At 44.5% G+C, this 15956-nt stretch overlaps 1 protein-coding gene across 1 annotated transcript in view; it reads right to left on the minus strand.

Annotated features, from left to right (window-relative positions):
- Positions 1-15956, minus strand: part of Iqch (IQ motif containing H) — a 189672-nt gene that overhangs the window by 151838 nt on the left and 21878 nt on the right. The window contains exon 5 of the mRNA XM_051155744.1: positions 3690-3806. Within this exon, the coding sequence (XP_051011701.1) occupies positions 3690-3806 (117 nt within the window). The remainder of the gene's footprint in view (positions 1-3689; positions 3807-15956) is intronic.

Genomic DNA, 15956 nt, shown 5'->3' on the forward strand with positions numbered 1-15956 from the left:
TAAAAGAGATAATTGCTGGCTCAAACTACGATACATTTTACTTGTGGGCAGAGGGCCAGCGTACAGCAGGCAAAATATGCAGGCCCATCTTATTGGAATTCAGGGGCAGGCCTCCATTCCTGTCCGGAGACAGCTGTAAACCAGCAGCCCATGGCATCCCAATCAGGCGCGGAGTTTTGTCAAGGAATGCTGAAATGGACAGAAGTAGCTTTGCCGGCTTCGCCTGCACCCCTGCCTGGTGCGGTGACAGTCAGTCTCTGATTCCAGATGACAAGAACTGGATAAAAACTTCAAACAAATGGCGACCTTTCCAAAGATTAATTTGTTTACCAACAAAATGTTCCCTCTTTGTCATCTGAAATGGGGGTGACCTTCACTTTGCCACATGTAGGCTGGAAGGATGCTGACGGTAGTCATCTGCTAAGTTAGCTCCATCTCAGCAATTACTCCCTTTTTTATTTTTAGTGACAAGAAGGGTTTATTAATTTACTCTGCTTCTTGTTATGGTTTATAAATGCAACAAGCTCGTTCTGAATTACTGCAGTGTAACATCAATTTGTTTAAATCTAATTCTGCTACCGTTGCCAAATTATGTCGTGACTGTAATTGTGGCCATATGCATGGGCTTAAAACACAATCATGTTTTGAAATCGCCCCACCCCCACTGCTGGTCCTTCTTCTCATCATGTGACATTAGCACAACTGCCTCACTTCTCATTACTTTATCATCTCAGAAATGATTTCCGTGGGAGAGACTGCTCCGCGCTCCTCAAGGAAAACAGTAAAGAATGAAGCTATGATTTGTGAAGTGTGGCTGCTACCCAACCAAGTTAGTGAGAAGCGCTGTATAACGTATGACTCATAAAGCTGAGAACTCATCATAGCATTAAATCCAACCTCATGAATAAATAAAAGGTTCTAAGTTTACATAGCATTATATATTTATTTATTTGGAAAGTGGGACCAAAGAACTGGTATAATTCTCCAGCAACTCATAGCATGCCAAAAAGAAAAATGCTTTTATGATTCTTTTCTAGGTCATAACAGTTGTAATCAGAGTTATTTGTGCAGCAATTCACAGCGATGTTTTGTTTGGCTATTTTGTTATGCATTCATAATCGTTCTTTTAAAATTCATGTTAACAGTTACATGTTTCAAGCCTTTTAAGAAACCCTTTTTATTTGAAAAGAATAAATCAAAGTCAAATTTTCTGCAGATCTTTTAGTGCGTTGCACTGTACGGTCTGAGTGGAGCGAGATGCTGCAGGCAGACAGGAGCAACACAGCGCTTGCCTCTGCAGCCCAGTGAGAACCGACAAGCGCACGGAACAGGTTCAGCTGTTACTAGGTGCATTTGAGATCTTAAAATCATTAGTGGTTTTACATTTAGTGCTTTTTTAAGAAAATGCTTTTATGTTAAAAAGGGTCACAGAAAATAATGTTCTAAAGGCAAGTTCTGTGATATGATAGTTTGGGGTGGCTGTACATGCACGTGTGCATGTGTGTGCGTGTGCGTGTGCGTGTGTGTGTGTGTGTGTGTGTGTGTCTGCTTAATGCACCAAGATCTTCCATTACCTCCTGTGGTGAGGAATAAGATAACTTCTCACCAGATGGAAAAACACACCAGCTTCCATAACTAATAGTGTAAACTTACTATGTACTCATATTTGCTTGTCAAAAATGCCTGAATTAGTATTCGCAGGCTGTTGATGAGCTGTTTGAGTTGCACAGATGTGGGCAGCACATGACCCTGGGCAGCCAGGCAGCCTCCTAAGTATGAAGAGGTGCTCGGAGGGGGCCAGCCTTGCCACTGCCTCTCTAGTTAACTGTGCATCGCCGTGCTCGACATGTGGCCATAGTTTGGGCAGGTGCTTTCAGAACACTTTTTCTTTTTTAATAAAAAAGAGGTGAACTACAGCTGCATTTTACCCCCCAGATGTGCTACAGGGTTGTTTAATGTCAGATACCCGAGTACTTCCTTCAGAGAACACACTGGCTGCGTATATCCAAACAAAACTGTCTCTCTACCGGCAGCTGACATCGAGACCAGCATGAAACGGTAAGCTCAGCTATTTCCATGGAAAGGCCAATAGTTTGATCAACTTTGACACAATGTATGTACAATTTTAAAGTGCCTTGCTGTCATTTTTAGGAGGTCATTTTTTATGAGAAGGGTCTTGAAAATAATAAATGAGTTTATGTTACTAACATGTCACTCAGAGCAGTGGTCTTTCTCCAACTCTCATTGTCCCCAGGGCCCGGGAGCAAAGCACGTGCTGCCCGTTCTACTTGTGAATTATTACAAGTAGAGCAAACAGCCACGGTTCCACCCTAAAGTCAAGACTGCTTTGAACCCTGTGTTTAAGCCTGAGTACTGGAGCCATGAGGGGAAGCATCACCCCTGTGTCTCTCGGTGGGCTTCTAGAAACTTCTGCCCTCCCACAGTCTGTGTGCCACACGGCAGTTGCCCCAGGCTGCAAAGCCGCAGCACTCCACCAGCTAAGCCAATATTAATTCTAGATCGAGGAAGAAAACCAACAACAGCAAAAGAGAAATCTGCTGCTGTCTGTGCAGCAAGAGAAACTATATTTTTACTTCAAGGGCTTTGGGGCTCCTGGGAAGCAGATAAAAACCTCTTCACATTAGTCACACTGACATTTTAAATAAAGTTCCAACAGGAATAAAAATATCTAACTTTCTGGTTATGTATTAGGCTAGAAAATATTTCTAGGATAAAGTGCTCTTAATCTCAACCTGTAAGAGGAACATAAAGCACCCACAGAGACCACGAGTGTCTGAGCGCCAGAGTGGCCTCGGCAGTTGAAAAAGCTCCTCAAAGGGAACCAGGATGACTTGATCTGTGATTATTAAGCAAGTTAGAAATGGCTTGTCAAATTTCATCCTAAAAGTAATCTTCTTACTTTTAATTTCACTAAAATATACATTTAAGAGCATCAAGAGAAGCCAAAGGTTATAAATGTATTTTTAAAACATATAGATTTCACCTTAGAAGTTATTTTTACTATTAGAAATGATCCCCACTAGTTTTCTAGTTAGAACAGAGCTCCACTCCTAGATGTCCCAGGAAATCCACAGCACAGGAAGAGGCCAGCGCTTCCTCTGGGGCAACTCGGCCAGGAGCCAGCAGCAAGGGGTGCAGCTTTGCCTCCAGCACTGTGCTGCGGTGGAGATGCAGCCGCGCTAGCTTTGGGGTGGGAACACTTGTTTACGTGTTGCACTGTTACTCTGGGAGTGCGCTGCTGGGAAGGATGCTGTGGTGTGGTTTCCGTAGATTTTCCTAGTGGTAAACCTACTGAGCAAAATACCCGAAATTCCTTTCATTCTTTCTTTTCTTTTCTTTTTTCTTTCTTTCTTTTTTTTTTTTTTTTTTGTCAACTTACTACTTCCCTGTTAAATTTTGCCACTAGCTCATTTAAGGTGTATCAGTCACAACAACAAAAATAATTGGAATGAGCTACAAACTGATCTTTTAAAATAAGTCTACATTTTTCTTAAACATTACTAATTACAGACAGAATAAAAGCCACTTCATTTCATTTAATAAAAAAAAAAATCCCAAAGACAAAAGAATCAGTCTTACTTAAAATCTGTATTCTATCTTCTACCGCTGACTAGTGGCTTGAAAGCTTTTTTAGAATTCAGAGCTAGTTAAAGGCGCTCGTCACTTACTTGGGCTTTCCTCTGATTAATGTGTGGCAAGCTGATGCCATAGCTCACACTCACCGCAGCCCTGTGCTGCGCATTCTCAGGGTCCTGCATGATCTTCACATTCAGCTCCGTCTTTGGCTGAAATAGAGTAGAGACAATGACACTTTTACGGAGAATGAACAAAGATGCTTACTAACGTCTTATATCCTCAGAGCTATATAAAAGTCTTGGAAAATAAGGACTTTAATGTAATTCTCACTAGGAAAAAAAAAAAACCTGGATCTTTTATTCACAGAAAAGGAGGCTGCTGCCCTACGTGTCCTACCATGTGCACAAATGGGTCCTCAGACACCATCCAGCGGCTCAAAATCTAACGCTCCATGTCAGCCAGGACAGACAAAGGACAAGAATCTCTCATCTCAATTTATTTCTGGCTTTCCAGGTCAAGGACGTAGTGAGTAAAATCTATGCTCCAGACACACAGGTAGAGGGCTCTCTTGGTCTGCTAATGTGGCCATGTTCCTCTGGGGACACTTACAGGTAGCTCTTGGGTTGGACCTGAAATTTTAATCACAACAAATGTGTCTATGCCTTTGCGGGGATTTTGCCATCTGTAATTAGCACTTTCGTTAGGAAAAAAATCAAGAGCGTTGTGTTCCAATGACCTGCTCTTCATTTTAAAGGATTCCTGTCAGAATGGCTGTGGTGGAGGGCCCTGGGAAGATGTCACAAGACCTAGGTGAGCGCCCTAGCCTGGACTGCTGGATGGGACTCAGCTGGAAGTCAGCCTGTTTGCTTGTCAAGCTGAGTGAGATGCTCTCGTGGGTGCTGCCCTGAGAAACAGGGCTACAGCGTCAGGGTCCAGTGGTGGTCGGCGGGAAGGAACAGGCAGCGGCAGTCCCTTGCGAGATGCTGCATGACTTTGTGCCACAATGTAATTCACAAACCTGTGGTTTTGTTCACAGACCTAAGCAAGCTCACTGCTATCTAGTTCCAGAACATTTTCATCTCCCCCAAATGAGGCCTCACACCCACCAGCAGTCACTCTCCAGCCCCAATGGCAATCTCTGGACTTTGTGAGTTTTACTTTTAAAGGTACTTGGAGGTACTAGGAACAACTAGAAAATTTGATTTAGGTTCAATCAAATACTTGAATTCAGAGGGTGATCTGAGGCAAGTGTTTTAATGGATGCGATAACCCAACAGACTGCCCCATAATCCACTTATTTCTTTGAACCTAAGCATTCATAAAAAGTCTGAGGTCAAAGCGAAGAGCCAAGCTACAAAAATGACAAAGGGACAGATCTTGTCGAGATGAGCTAGCACATGCTCCACATTTCTCTTCTGTTTTTAATAGCTCCAGAATAATCAAACCTCCAACTAACTGTCCCCAGCTGCCCTTCTTATTTAACCCCTGAGGAGACACACATCTCAAGCAAGGCGTGTCTTGTGACAGTCGCCCTTAAGTGTGTGTGGTAGCAGGAGTAATGCAGAGCCCAGTGACCCGCGGTTTTCCTTCTGTGGCTAGCCCACACTCACAGCACTCCGCCTGCAGTTCTGCGGAGAGCCGAGTGCCTCTTTTAAATTGAAATTAATACCTGAACATAATTTTTTCCATCTTAAGTAAACTTTCGGGATAATTTTCATCCTACCAAGGACCAGGAAATTGCTAATATGTATTATATTGACTGGATGTGGTTTCTGTAATTAGGAAGCTTTCGGGATGTGGGTTGTGGATACGATTGATGGGAACGGCTTCATCCTTCATGTCTCAGCTTCGTCAGAACTTTTAAACTCTGAGATCACTGGCTCAGTGGACCAGAGAGGCTTTCTTAGTTTTCTTATGTCCATCAAGTTTGTGTGGCTTCGGGACTGGCCAGAGTTGCTGCGAGCACCAGCATTAAGACCCGGTTGTTCTCCGCCCTATTTTACATCTCTGGACACAGATGACCTGGAACTAAATCACCATGTAATCAGAAATTGTAGGATGGAATACTGACTCTTATTGTGGACCCCTAGAACAATGCTCCTGAAATCATTAATCGTCTCATCTTCGCCATGTTGGCACCAAAACATGAGTTTACCAAAATGATAATATATAGCCTGCATGACTTGATTTGCCTTTTGAAATGCTAGATTCTGGGCACACTGACACATGTTTATAATCTTAGCACTTGGGAGGTGGAGGCAGAAAGATTAGAAATTCAAGGCCAGACTTGGCTACATGAAAATTTGTTTCAAAAATAATAAAATAATGTAAAAACAAATACTGCCAGTGAGATGGTTCCGTGGGTAAACACTGGCTGCCAAGCTTTACAGCTTGAATTCCATCCTTAGATCCCACATGTGGGAGGAGAGGAACAACTCCTGCAAGTTGTCCTCTGGCCTTTTCACAAGCATGCACACACAAATAAATACATAAATAAATAAGATTTAAAATGAAGGGGCTCAGTGGCTGAGAGTGCCACCTGCTCTTCCAGAGGTCCTGAGTTCAATTCCCAGCAGCCACATGGTGGCTCACAACCATCTATAATGAGATCTGATGCCCTCTTCTGCAGATAAAGCACTCATATGCAATAAATAAAATAAATAAATATTTTTTAAAGATTTAAAATGAAGTAAAAATATATGTCAGGCTGGGGACGTGGCTCAACGACAGGCCAATTGCCGGGCATTTGAGAGGCCTTGGGTCTGATATCCAACAATGAACAAAATATTGAAGATAGCTTCACTGAAAGTAATGATCAAGTGGGCTCAGTGCCTGAATCTGTCTTAGTCTGTAGGTGTGCTCAGAAAACTTCTTATGGGCTTAGCCTGTATTTTAAGATTCAATAATAAGGGTTTATTTTTCTAAGAAAAGCAATTAGAGATTAAACACCAAAAGGAAAACCACTCTCTAGGAGACGACCTTTCACCAGCAGTTAAGAGAAATATCAGAAATAACTTCAGAAATTTTTCTTCAATTGGTCAAGAAAAGACAGCAATTTATTTAATCTATTTTGACTCACTAAACAATCTGAAATTTGCATTCTCTCCTTTTGATAGTAATTACAAGCAGATATATCAAATGTGACTCTCATTTAGACTTTGGTTTGTAAGAACAAAACTTATTATCAGAGCCAATTACTGTTTTACCTACATGGCTGCACAGAAGCAGGGAGCTCAATTTTCATCTCATCAGTGATTTTGTGGTATTTATTTTATTACTATGCCCACAACGCTATATAAGAAGGAAATAGCTTATGCTATTAAAACTAGGGCTGAAATACAAGCGGCTAAGGCTGCTTCTGGAAGAACTTCTGAATTAAAAACACTAGGCAGCATGTAATGCCAGCTCCCCAGACAGGGGCAGACCGTAAAACAACGCGCAGCTGTCTGAGCGGCAGCTCCCACACAGAGTAATCAAAATTGAAATGCTTCACAAACAAAGTTGAGAGAAGCTATTTGCCAAGTTACAGTATTATCAGCAGATCATTGTTCTCAACAGTGTCTGCCCCAAGTAATGTCTTCTAAAGTGGATATTGCTTAATGCCATATTCCCAATGGTAAAAGGCATCTTCCATGTAAATCGAAAGGCCAGAGAAAGGACAAATAGGAAACTAATTCAGTCACTTTTCACTCATTCTCACAACCATGATTTTATATATTGAAAAGAGCAATAGACAGTGAGGCCCAATTTGAGCCACATGAGTTAAATTTCTCATCTGTAACATAGGGAATAATATCAAACTCATGGGGTCATTTGTAAGATTCAAATGACTGATGTACGTTGAGTATCTCATAAATTATAAAGTGCTGTTCAGGGAGAAACTTGAAAAGAGAGTTTACCGGCTAAAGGGGTGGGGGAGGGAGACTGCAGTGGACTGAAATGCCTCAAATATATTAGAAGGCACGAGTGCTTAATAGTCATCCTCCAAAATACCTAATGATAACATCAACAAATTAACTTGGAATTTAGAAAATAAAAAAGAGTTAAGCATTTAGTGCACTTTCCTTTAAAGGTCTATTTTGTATTCACCAAGACCATCTTAGGAAAACTTCTCTGTAGACAATAATAAGAGCTGAAGGAATGGCACAATCTCTACTACAACTGGGCATTCAGGTAACACCCAAGGCAGCTAAGAGCCACCGTGTGGAAGGCTGTAGTTTTATAAAGGGCACACCAAGCTGATTGGAGCTGGATTTACTGGTCAACCATAGTATCACTAAAAGAGAGTAAAGAAACTACAAAACCAGACATGACAACTCAGATCTGTAATGCTAGCATTCAGGAGGATCACCGGTTCAAGGTCATCCCCTCCGCTGAATAGTGAGTTTAGGCCAGCCTGGGCTATGAGAGGCTCTGTTGAGAGGGGAAGGGGCAGTCTTTGCCTATAGAAGATGGGGATGGAGGGAAGGAGATGAGAGTGGCAGAAATCATAGTAGCTGTTAAAGCCAAGTGACAGTTATGTACATTTCATTGTATATTTGTGGCTATCCAAAAACACAACTTAATATGCCATCACAGTTAAGATATAGTTAAATTATTTTAATAGCATTTCATTCTAACACATATTCTCTCTCTCTCTCTCTCTCTCTCTCTCTTTCGTTTTTGCTTTTGTTTGTTTTTGTTTTTTGAGACAGGGTTTCTCTGTGTAGCCTTGACTACCCTGGACTCACTTTGTAGATCAGGCTGGCCTCGAAATCACAGGCTGCCTCTGCCTCCCTAGTGCTGGGAGTAAAGGCGTGCGCCACCACGCCCAGCCTAACACCTATTCTCAATGGTTTCCCTCCCTGACAGGGAGGGAAGGCACAACAAGCAGAAACCCTACCTAGGCTCAGCAGCACCAACTCCGTGCTGTTTATAAATAGCTAGATTCCAGCCTGATGCCTCGAGTTCACAAAGCTCTAAGGATACCCACTGCTTTCCAGATGTGTCTGTCCTGTTCCTGAGACCTGAAGAATGAGATCAAATGCTTGTTCCAGTTACTCAGTGGCAGGAAGGAGTAGGTAGGTACGGTCACATCCAACTTCAACAACGTGTTTAAAATGGAGAGAGGAGACTGGGATAGCTGCCTACGGCCAGAGAAGGCTCCTTGGCAAGGGAGCACCAGGCCTAATGACCTGCGATGGGGAGATGGATTTGCTTTGCCTCTGACCCCAGCTCTCTTTCCATCACTGGGATGGATAATAATGAGAGGCTTCCTTGGATATGTCAGTCCATGATAATCTTTCTTAGAAGATGGCAATGGGGGACTGGAGAGATGGCTCAGAGGGTAAGAGCACTGGCTGTTCTCCCAAAGGTCCTGAGTTCAATTCCCAACAACCACATCGTGGCTCACAACCATCTATAATGTGATCTGGTTCCTTCTTCTGACCTGCAGGCAGAACACTGTAAACATAATAAATAATTCTAGAAGAAAGAAGAAGGAGGCAATGATGTGAAAAAACTTAGTCAGCTATGCAAAGATCTGAGATTCTCCAAAGAAGGAGAAACTAAGTGAGAGGGGCCGTCCACAGAGGCTAACTGGAGGCTGGCCTTCACAGCCAGAGGAACACTTCTTCCACTGTGGCTAGGAGGAAGAGGAGTTCATCTGTTCCTTTTCCTTTCAAGGACTGTGGCAGTAAGGAGAATAGAGTGCTTCAAGCTGGAGGACAGGTGGGGAATGCAAAAGTGATTTGGTACAAAACAGGGCATTTCTGGGCTGAGTATAGTGTCACTTGAAACCTGGAGGCCACAAAGCTGAAATCAGGGCAGTCCACATGGATGTATGATGTGGCCCAGTCACATGCTGCTGCTGGGTGCAGACCTGGAGCAATTGGAGGGTAGAGAGCCTAAGGTAGGAGACAGACAAGATTCCGCTGAGCCACCTTGCCACATGCCAGACTTCTTTAGTTGCCCAGAGAAGTCATCAGGGACCTAGCTGCCTTCCTCTCCAGCTGCCCCTATGCTTGTCACACTGTGTAAAGTGACTGCTATGGCTTCAGGTGCCATGCTTGTTTCTAGCAGAAAGGAAGGAGGAAGTAGGAATGGCAAAGAGATGTGGCATCCATAACTGTCCCCTTCATCCAAAAGATGAGCCGATGACACCACTAGACCACTGCTCAGTCCTTTCGTGGTAAAGTGGGTCCCACTGTCACACTGCACTGCAGGGAAGGCTGAGAAATGGATGGATTATCTTAGCCATGCCAGGATGCACATGCCACACGGATAAGGAGTACAAGAATTCCTGTCAGTCATGGAGATGGGGAAGCACACTGAGTAGAAACTAGCTTCTGCCCTGACCATGGAGGAAAGAAAGAAGTGGTAAGAAGTGAGGTCACATGAGGACAGTGGGTTTAAGGTCCTCACAGTAGTAAGAGTTACTAGAAGCAGCCTGGGATGCTCTGAGGTGATGCACTTCCTGCTTCTGACACAGCCAGGACTCCAAGGTAATGGCAGGTTTTCCACACTGCTGTAAGGGCCCTGCCCCACTGTGGGCCCAATGCGTGTCTCAGGACTGTGGGTTCCCACAGCAGCTCACAGCACATAGCAGCACTGATCCAAAACATCTGAATTGAAGGCTAACACATGGTGTGAGGCAAGGCCAGCCTTCAGTTTTATGTTTTGTATTCTTAAAATCTGCTACAGTGTCACAATTATTAGCTTACAGGGTGTTGCACCAAGGATGACAGTCTGTGCAACTTTAAAAACTTTTAATTACATTTGTTTGTTTGGGGGTTACAATGGTGTGTGGTGAGGGTTAGAGGACAACTTTGAGGAGGTAATCTAGGATGTGGGCTCAAGAGCTCCAATTTAAGTGTCAGGTTTGGTGGCTAGGGTCTTAACTTGCTGAGCCATCTCACCCAGCCCCAAAACATTTATAAAACCGCAACTTTTTAAACAAGGTCTGCTAAGTTGCTCAAGTTGACCTTGAACTCATCACACACACACACACACACACACACACACACACACACACACACACACACACAAAATTTTGCCCTCTCCCGAGTACTGAATAACAGCATGTACTGTTTATATCTACATAGAAAATTCAGCCATGGCTGGCTAATAGTGTGAGACCTGTAGCGTCTTCAGTGTTTTTTCAGAATGAACAGACCCAACCTGTGTCTAATGTTTATGGTACACAGGCCACTACAACTCCATGGCCCCCTTGCTATTAATTTACTTAGGTGTTAGTGGCCAGAGAATAGCACGTCTCCTGGCAGGCTGACTAACACAGCATATGAAACTGGGGTGCTACTTCTGAGATGTTAGTTAACTACAGCACACCTTACAACAAAATGTGGACAGCAGGCAGGCAAAATGGTACAACCAGAAATGGCGCTGCTGTCCAGAACCTGAGTTCAGGCTCCAGGATGCATGAAGCCAGAGAAAAGAATGGACTCTGGCGTTCCCAGCCATCCCTCCCTCCACACATGCAGCCTGGGCACATGCACTCCCAGCCATCCCACCCTTCACACGTGCAGCCTGGGCACATGCAGTCACAGCCATCCCACCCTCCACACGTGCACCCTGGCACATGCACTCCCAGCCATCCCACCCTCCACACGTGCACCCTGGGCACATGCACTCCCAGCCATCCCACCCTCCACACGTGCAGCCTGGCACATGCAGTCACAGCCATCCCACCCTCCACACGTGCACCCTGGCACATGCACTCCCAGACATCTCACCCTCCACACGTGCAGCCTGGGCACATGCACTCCCAGCCATCCCACCCTCCACACGTGCACCCTGGCACATGCACTCCCAGACATCTCACCCTCCACACGTGCACCCTGGGCACATGCACTCCCAGCCATCCCACCCTCCACACGTGCACCCTGGCACATGCACTCCCAGCCATCCCACCCTCCACACGTGCACCCTGGGCACATGCACTCCCAGACATCTCACCCTCCACACGTGCACCCTGGCACATGCACTCCCAAACCCCACACAAAACAAGCGAGTGATTGTAAAGTGAGTCTTGGTTGTAGTTTATACTTCTGGAACAATTATATAAATAAAATATGCAATTAGTTGAATCTTCTCATGGGAATGCCATTATAATATCGGCTTACAGGCCCATTTCTGAAGCCTGAAAGACAGCCCCAATCCAGTAGGAACCATGTCCCATCAGCTACAACTTAGCTACACTGTAAACTACACGCCTCTTCAAAGAATTTATAGTGCATGTGTACACCAACTATATTCTAACAATTACCGTATAAGCATATGTCTGGCAGTCTCCCAATATAGCACATAATTCTAATGCCACTCAGAAGTGCAGTCAGAATTACTGCAACAAGTCAGATGTGAGGCTGGGAGAAACGCCTCCCAGGCATTGGGTGTCCAATTTTCTATCTGGTTTTTGTCATTATTCAGAAACCTTTTACAATTGTCAAATTCTCTGTGACCCTCGACGTTTAAGAACACAGCCTACAGTTAAGAAGCCCATGGGCTGTATATTTATTTTCAAGATGTTTGAGTTTTGTCCTGCTTCCTCAGTCCACCCTACTCCACTAGACTGTTTAGTTAGAGCAGAGGGATGGAGTGGCTCATGCTTCCTGTACCTCAGAGGTCAGTGGGGAGGAGTCACAAATACTAACGTGAACGCCTCTGCCTGCCCAGTGCTCACCCTGTACGGGCACTGCTGGGAACACTGCCCCTGCTAACTCACAAGATGCATGCTGCCTTACCCCACACTGTGCAGTTAAGGACTCGGGCCACAGAGGCAGCAAGTGACTTGCTGGGGCCAGGATACAAGTTCAAACCATGCAGTGCCCCATACAGGGCCTACTCTGGGCTCCAAACCATCTACACACAGGTGATAGCCACAAACTGAAGTGTTCCTGCTTTAGAAGTGAAATAAATGCAACAGGAAAACCTCCCCAGCCCCTGGCTTTGATAAAGAGCAGGGCATGCCATCTGGGGACTCACAGGGGCAATCTGCGTATGAACTGGAATGTATTATATCCACAAGCACCGTTCACTGTATTAGGTGTGATAATGGTATTGCAAGTGGGAAAAGCTCATTTTAAAAATGCATGCGAAACGCATTTAGAGGTGAAATGTCATTAGGTCTGTACTTTAAAATACTTCAGTAAAAATAGATGAAGCAAAAATGGTAAAGGTTAACAATTGTAAAATGTAAGCAGAGAGAAGGTGGCCGTTCAAATGCTGTTTTTGTTTTTATGTTAGGCCATGACCTGCACTGCTGTGAGGCTGACCTGACCGGGGCAATGAGGATGAAGAAACGACAGACACACAGACATGCGTACAGAGAAGCTGGGCTCATGTGCGCTGGATGCTCTGATTGGCCAGGAGCAACCCAGAAACGGCATGTGTGTTACACAACTGAGTGGAGGAGGCGAGCTCACTGGCACGTGGCTGCTGAAAGCCTTTATTTTCTCCACCTCCGTGCATTACTCAGACTCTTGAGCCATTTCAGGAGAGCGCATTCTGATCGGACTGCAGCGTAACCAGGCTGGGCATGCTCAGTCCTCTTCCCTCTCGTGACCTGCCATGCCTAGTCTTTTCTGAAGCAGGTTCCTCTGCCTGGGAACTCAGTCCACACACTCTTCCCTCAGTGCCCAGAGTCTCGCGTTCCCACTGAGTCTCTAGACCTCACCTCAAGGAGCTTTATTACCCTTGAGTCGGAGCTGGGTGCTCCTCAAACATTCCCAGCGCAGCACTTACCCTAAACTTTATTTTTGTCTCCCTAGGCATCTATCTGTTGCAGTGACGCTACCTGCACAGGAACAGGCGCATGTCTATTCCCAGCGATCAAAGGTTGGAATTGCCCCTTGTATTTTACAGCTTAATAGCACAGGCCTTTATGCCTGTGCAGGAGTCCGCTGCTTTCCCTGCACTCCACAGTGCAGAATCAGAGCTAGCGTTTGAGTTAGCAGATGATACACTTTTTTGAAACAGGTTTTTTCCATGAAGTCCTGGCCATCTTGGAATTCTCTAGGTAGATCAGGGTGGCCCTGAACTCAGAGAACCACCTGCCTCTGCCTCCTAGTGCTGAGATTAAAGGCATGTGCCATTAGTCGGGGCAGATGTGCATTTTAAAGCAGATGTCATCAATAATTAAGGATAAAACATGTCCAGGGAGCCAGGCCTGGAGAGGAAGTCAGGTCATTGTGGGAAAGGGTCACATCCCTCTCTCAACAGAGCTCCCCCAGTGCCAGGAACACAATGGCGCTCTCATCAGGCAGCACCCTGTCTTCCTTGTCACTACTCATGTTCATTGACTAGGACTCAAAACTCTTGGAGATAAAATACATTTCTGACCAAAGTTTAATTTTCTTATGCAATAATATTAACTATATACTTTACAGTGGTCCTAATCTCAGATACTTTCATTGCTTTTGTAAGTCAGAGGCTTCTAGTCTCTGGTCTTGTGAACAAACTATGATCCTTTCTAGATTTAGCAGAAAACACACACACACATACACACACACCAAACAAACAAACAAACACACACCTAGCAGTGTACTGGGAGCAGCAGCTACTGAACAGTAAGAAAGATGAAGACATGAGCAGCCTTACTGTAGCATGCTGCCTCTTTCTCACCAGGGTTCTATTGCTGTCTGCTGTTCTTTTATTGATGGTTTGTCTCCTCCGACTCAACTCTAAGTTGTGGCAACAGAGACCTGTTCTGTCGCAACAAGCCCTGAACCATCCCTGGTAAGCATCCATAGACAGTGTCTGAATGGGTCTAGTGTAGCAGCTGCAAGACAGAGGCATGGATGGGCTGCCTTGTGAGTGCAAAGGAGCCTGCATGGATGCTCACCTCAGGCATGAATGTAGCTTTGGTGGTCTCTGTGCTGGTTTCATTTATTCATTCAACAAGTATTTATTGAGAGTCCCTTGGCACGGTACAGCAATGAACAAACTAGTATAGATTCTATACTCACTGAACTTGTAATTGAAGAGAATGACAGACCTTAAAGAAAAAATGCAGGTCACTAGCTACATCTGTGGCGAGTGTGAGCAAGAAAAATGCAAGGACTTCTAAAAAGGGTTTCCTCCATGACGGCTGTGTAACTTTGTGAGTACACTAAAATTCCACCCAACTAAGCAGTGCAAAACGGAAAGTTTGATGGCATGGACATTTGAACTCAATAAAGCTGTCATAAAAAGGATACCATGAGCCAGGCATGGTGGCACACGCCTTTAATCCCAGCACTCAAGGTTAGGGTTAGGAGGGAGGCAGAGGCAGGTGGATCACTGTGAGTTTGAGGCCAGCCTGGCCTGCAAAGGAAGTCCAGAACAGCCAAGGCTACACAGAAAAAAATAAAGAAGGAGGAGGAGGAAGAGATGACCACCTCAGTGGGTACAAGCATAACTTTACAGCTCGGCATTTCTGGGTTCACAATACCAACTCAGACATTCAGAACGTGTATTCACTTGGACAACGTATCTAGCATTGTGTACTTTGGGCTCTTTCAAAATAAACTGAAGATAATGGCAACACACCTCCTTCTAGGATTGGCCTGAACATTAAATATATTGGTATTTCCAAAGTAATGAAAATTGAGTACCTATAATTACTTTGGGGTAGCCAATATGCATTGCATGTTCCTATCTCTCCCAGAGCATATGTTGACTGATTTAGCCCTGCTGGGATGCTGGATGATGCTGGATGATTGTACAGTGAGTAGATACTGAGGGTGGAACCCTCAGGAATGGAGTTAGCGGCAGACTGGGCAATGGGTCCTCACCACATACCCAATCTGCCAGCAGCTTGACTGGGCTTTGAAGCAGCTGTAACCGGAAGGGACAGACTTCTTTCTGGTCAGTGTGTGATACTCTGTTGGAGAGGGCTGAACTGACTAACATAAGAAGGGAACCAGAATCAAAGTGAAAAAAGCACTCTCTGGAGGCGAAGTTAGAGACCTCATGAGCTCTTTAAAAAGCCTATACTCAGGGCTGCAGAAATGGCTCTGCAGTTAAGAGGATTGACTGCTCTTCCAAGAGGACCCAGGTTCAGTTCCCAGCACCCACACGGCAGCTCATGACTGTCTGTAACTCCAAGATCTGACACCCTCACACACAGATATACATGCAGGCTAAATACCAATACACACAAAATAAAAATAAACAAATTATTTTTTTAATCTATACTTTACCAAACTGAAAAATCTAAAAGAAACAGATAAATTTCTAGATAGATATAAACTACCTAAGATATAACTACTTAACTTATTAGTTAAGTCAAGAAAAAGCAAATAATTTAAATAGGCCCATAACACCCAGTGAGATAGAAGAAGCAATTAAAAATCTCCCAACTAAAAGAAGCCTAGGGCTGGGCT

Source organism: Acomys russatus, chromosome 14 (assembly GCF_903995435.1).
Source record: "Acomys russatus chromosome 14, mAcoRus1.1, whole genome shotgun sequence".
Taxonomy (NCBI): Eukaryota; Metazoa; Chordata; class Mammalia; order Rodentia; family Muridae; genus Acomys; species Acomys russatus.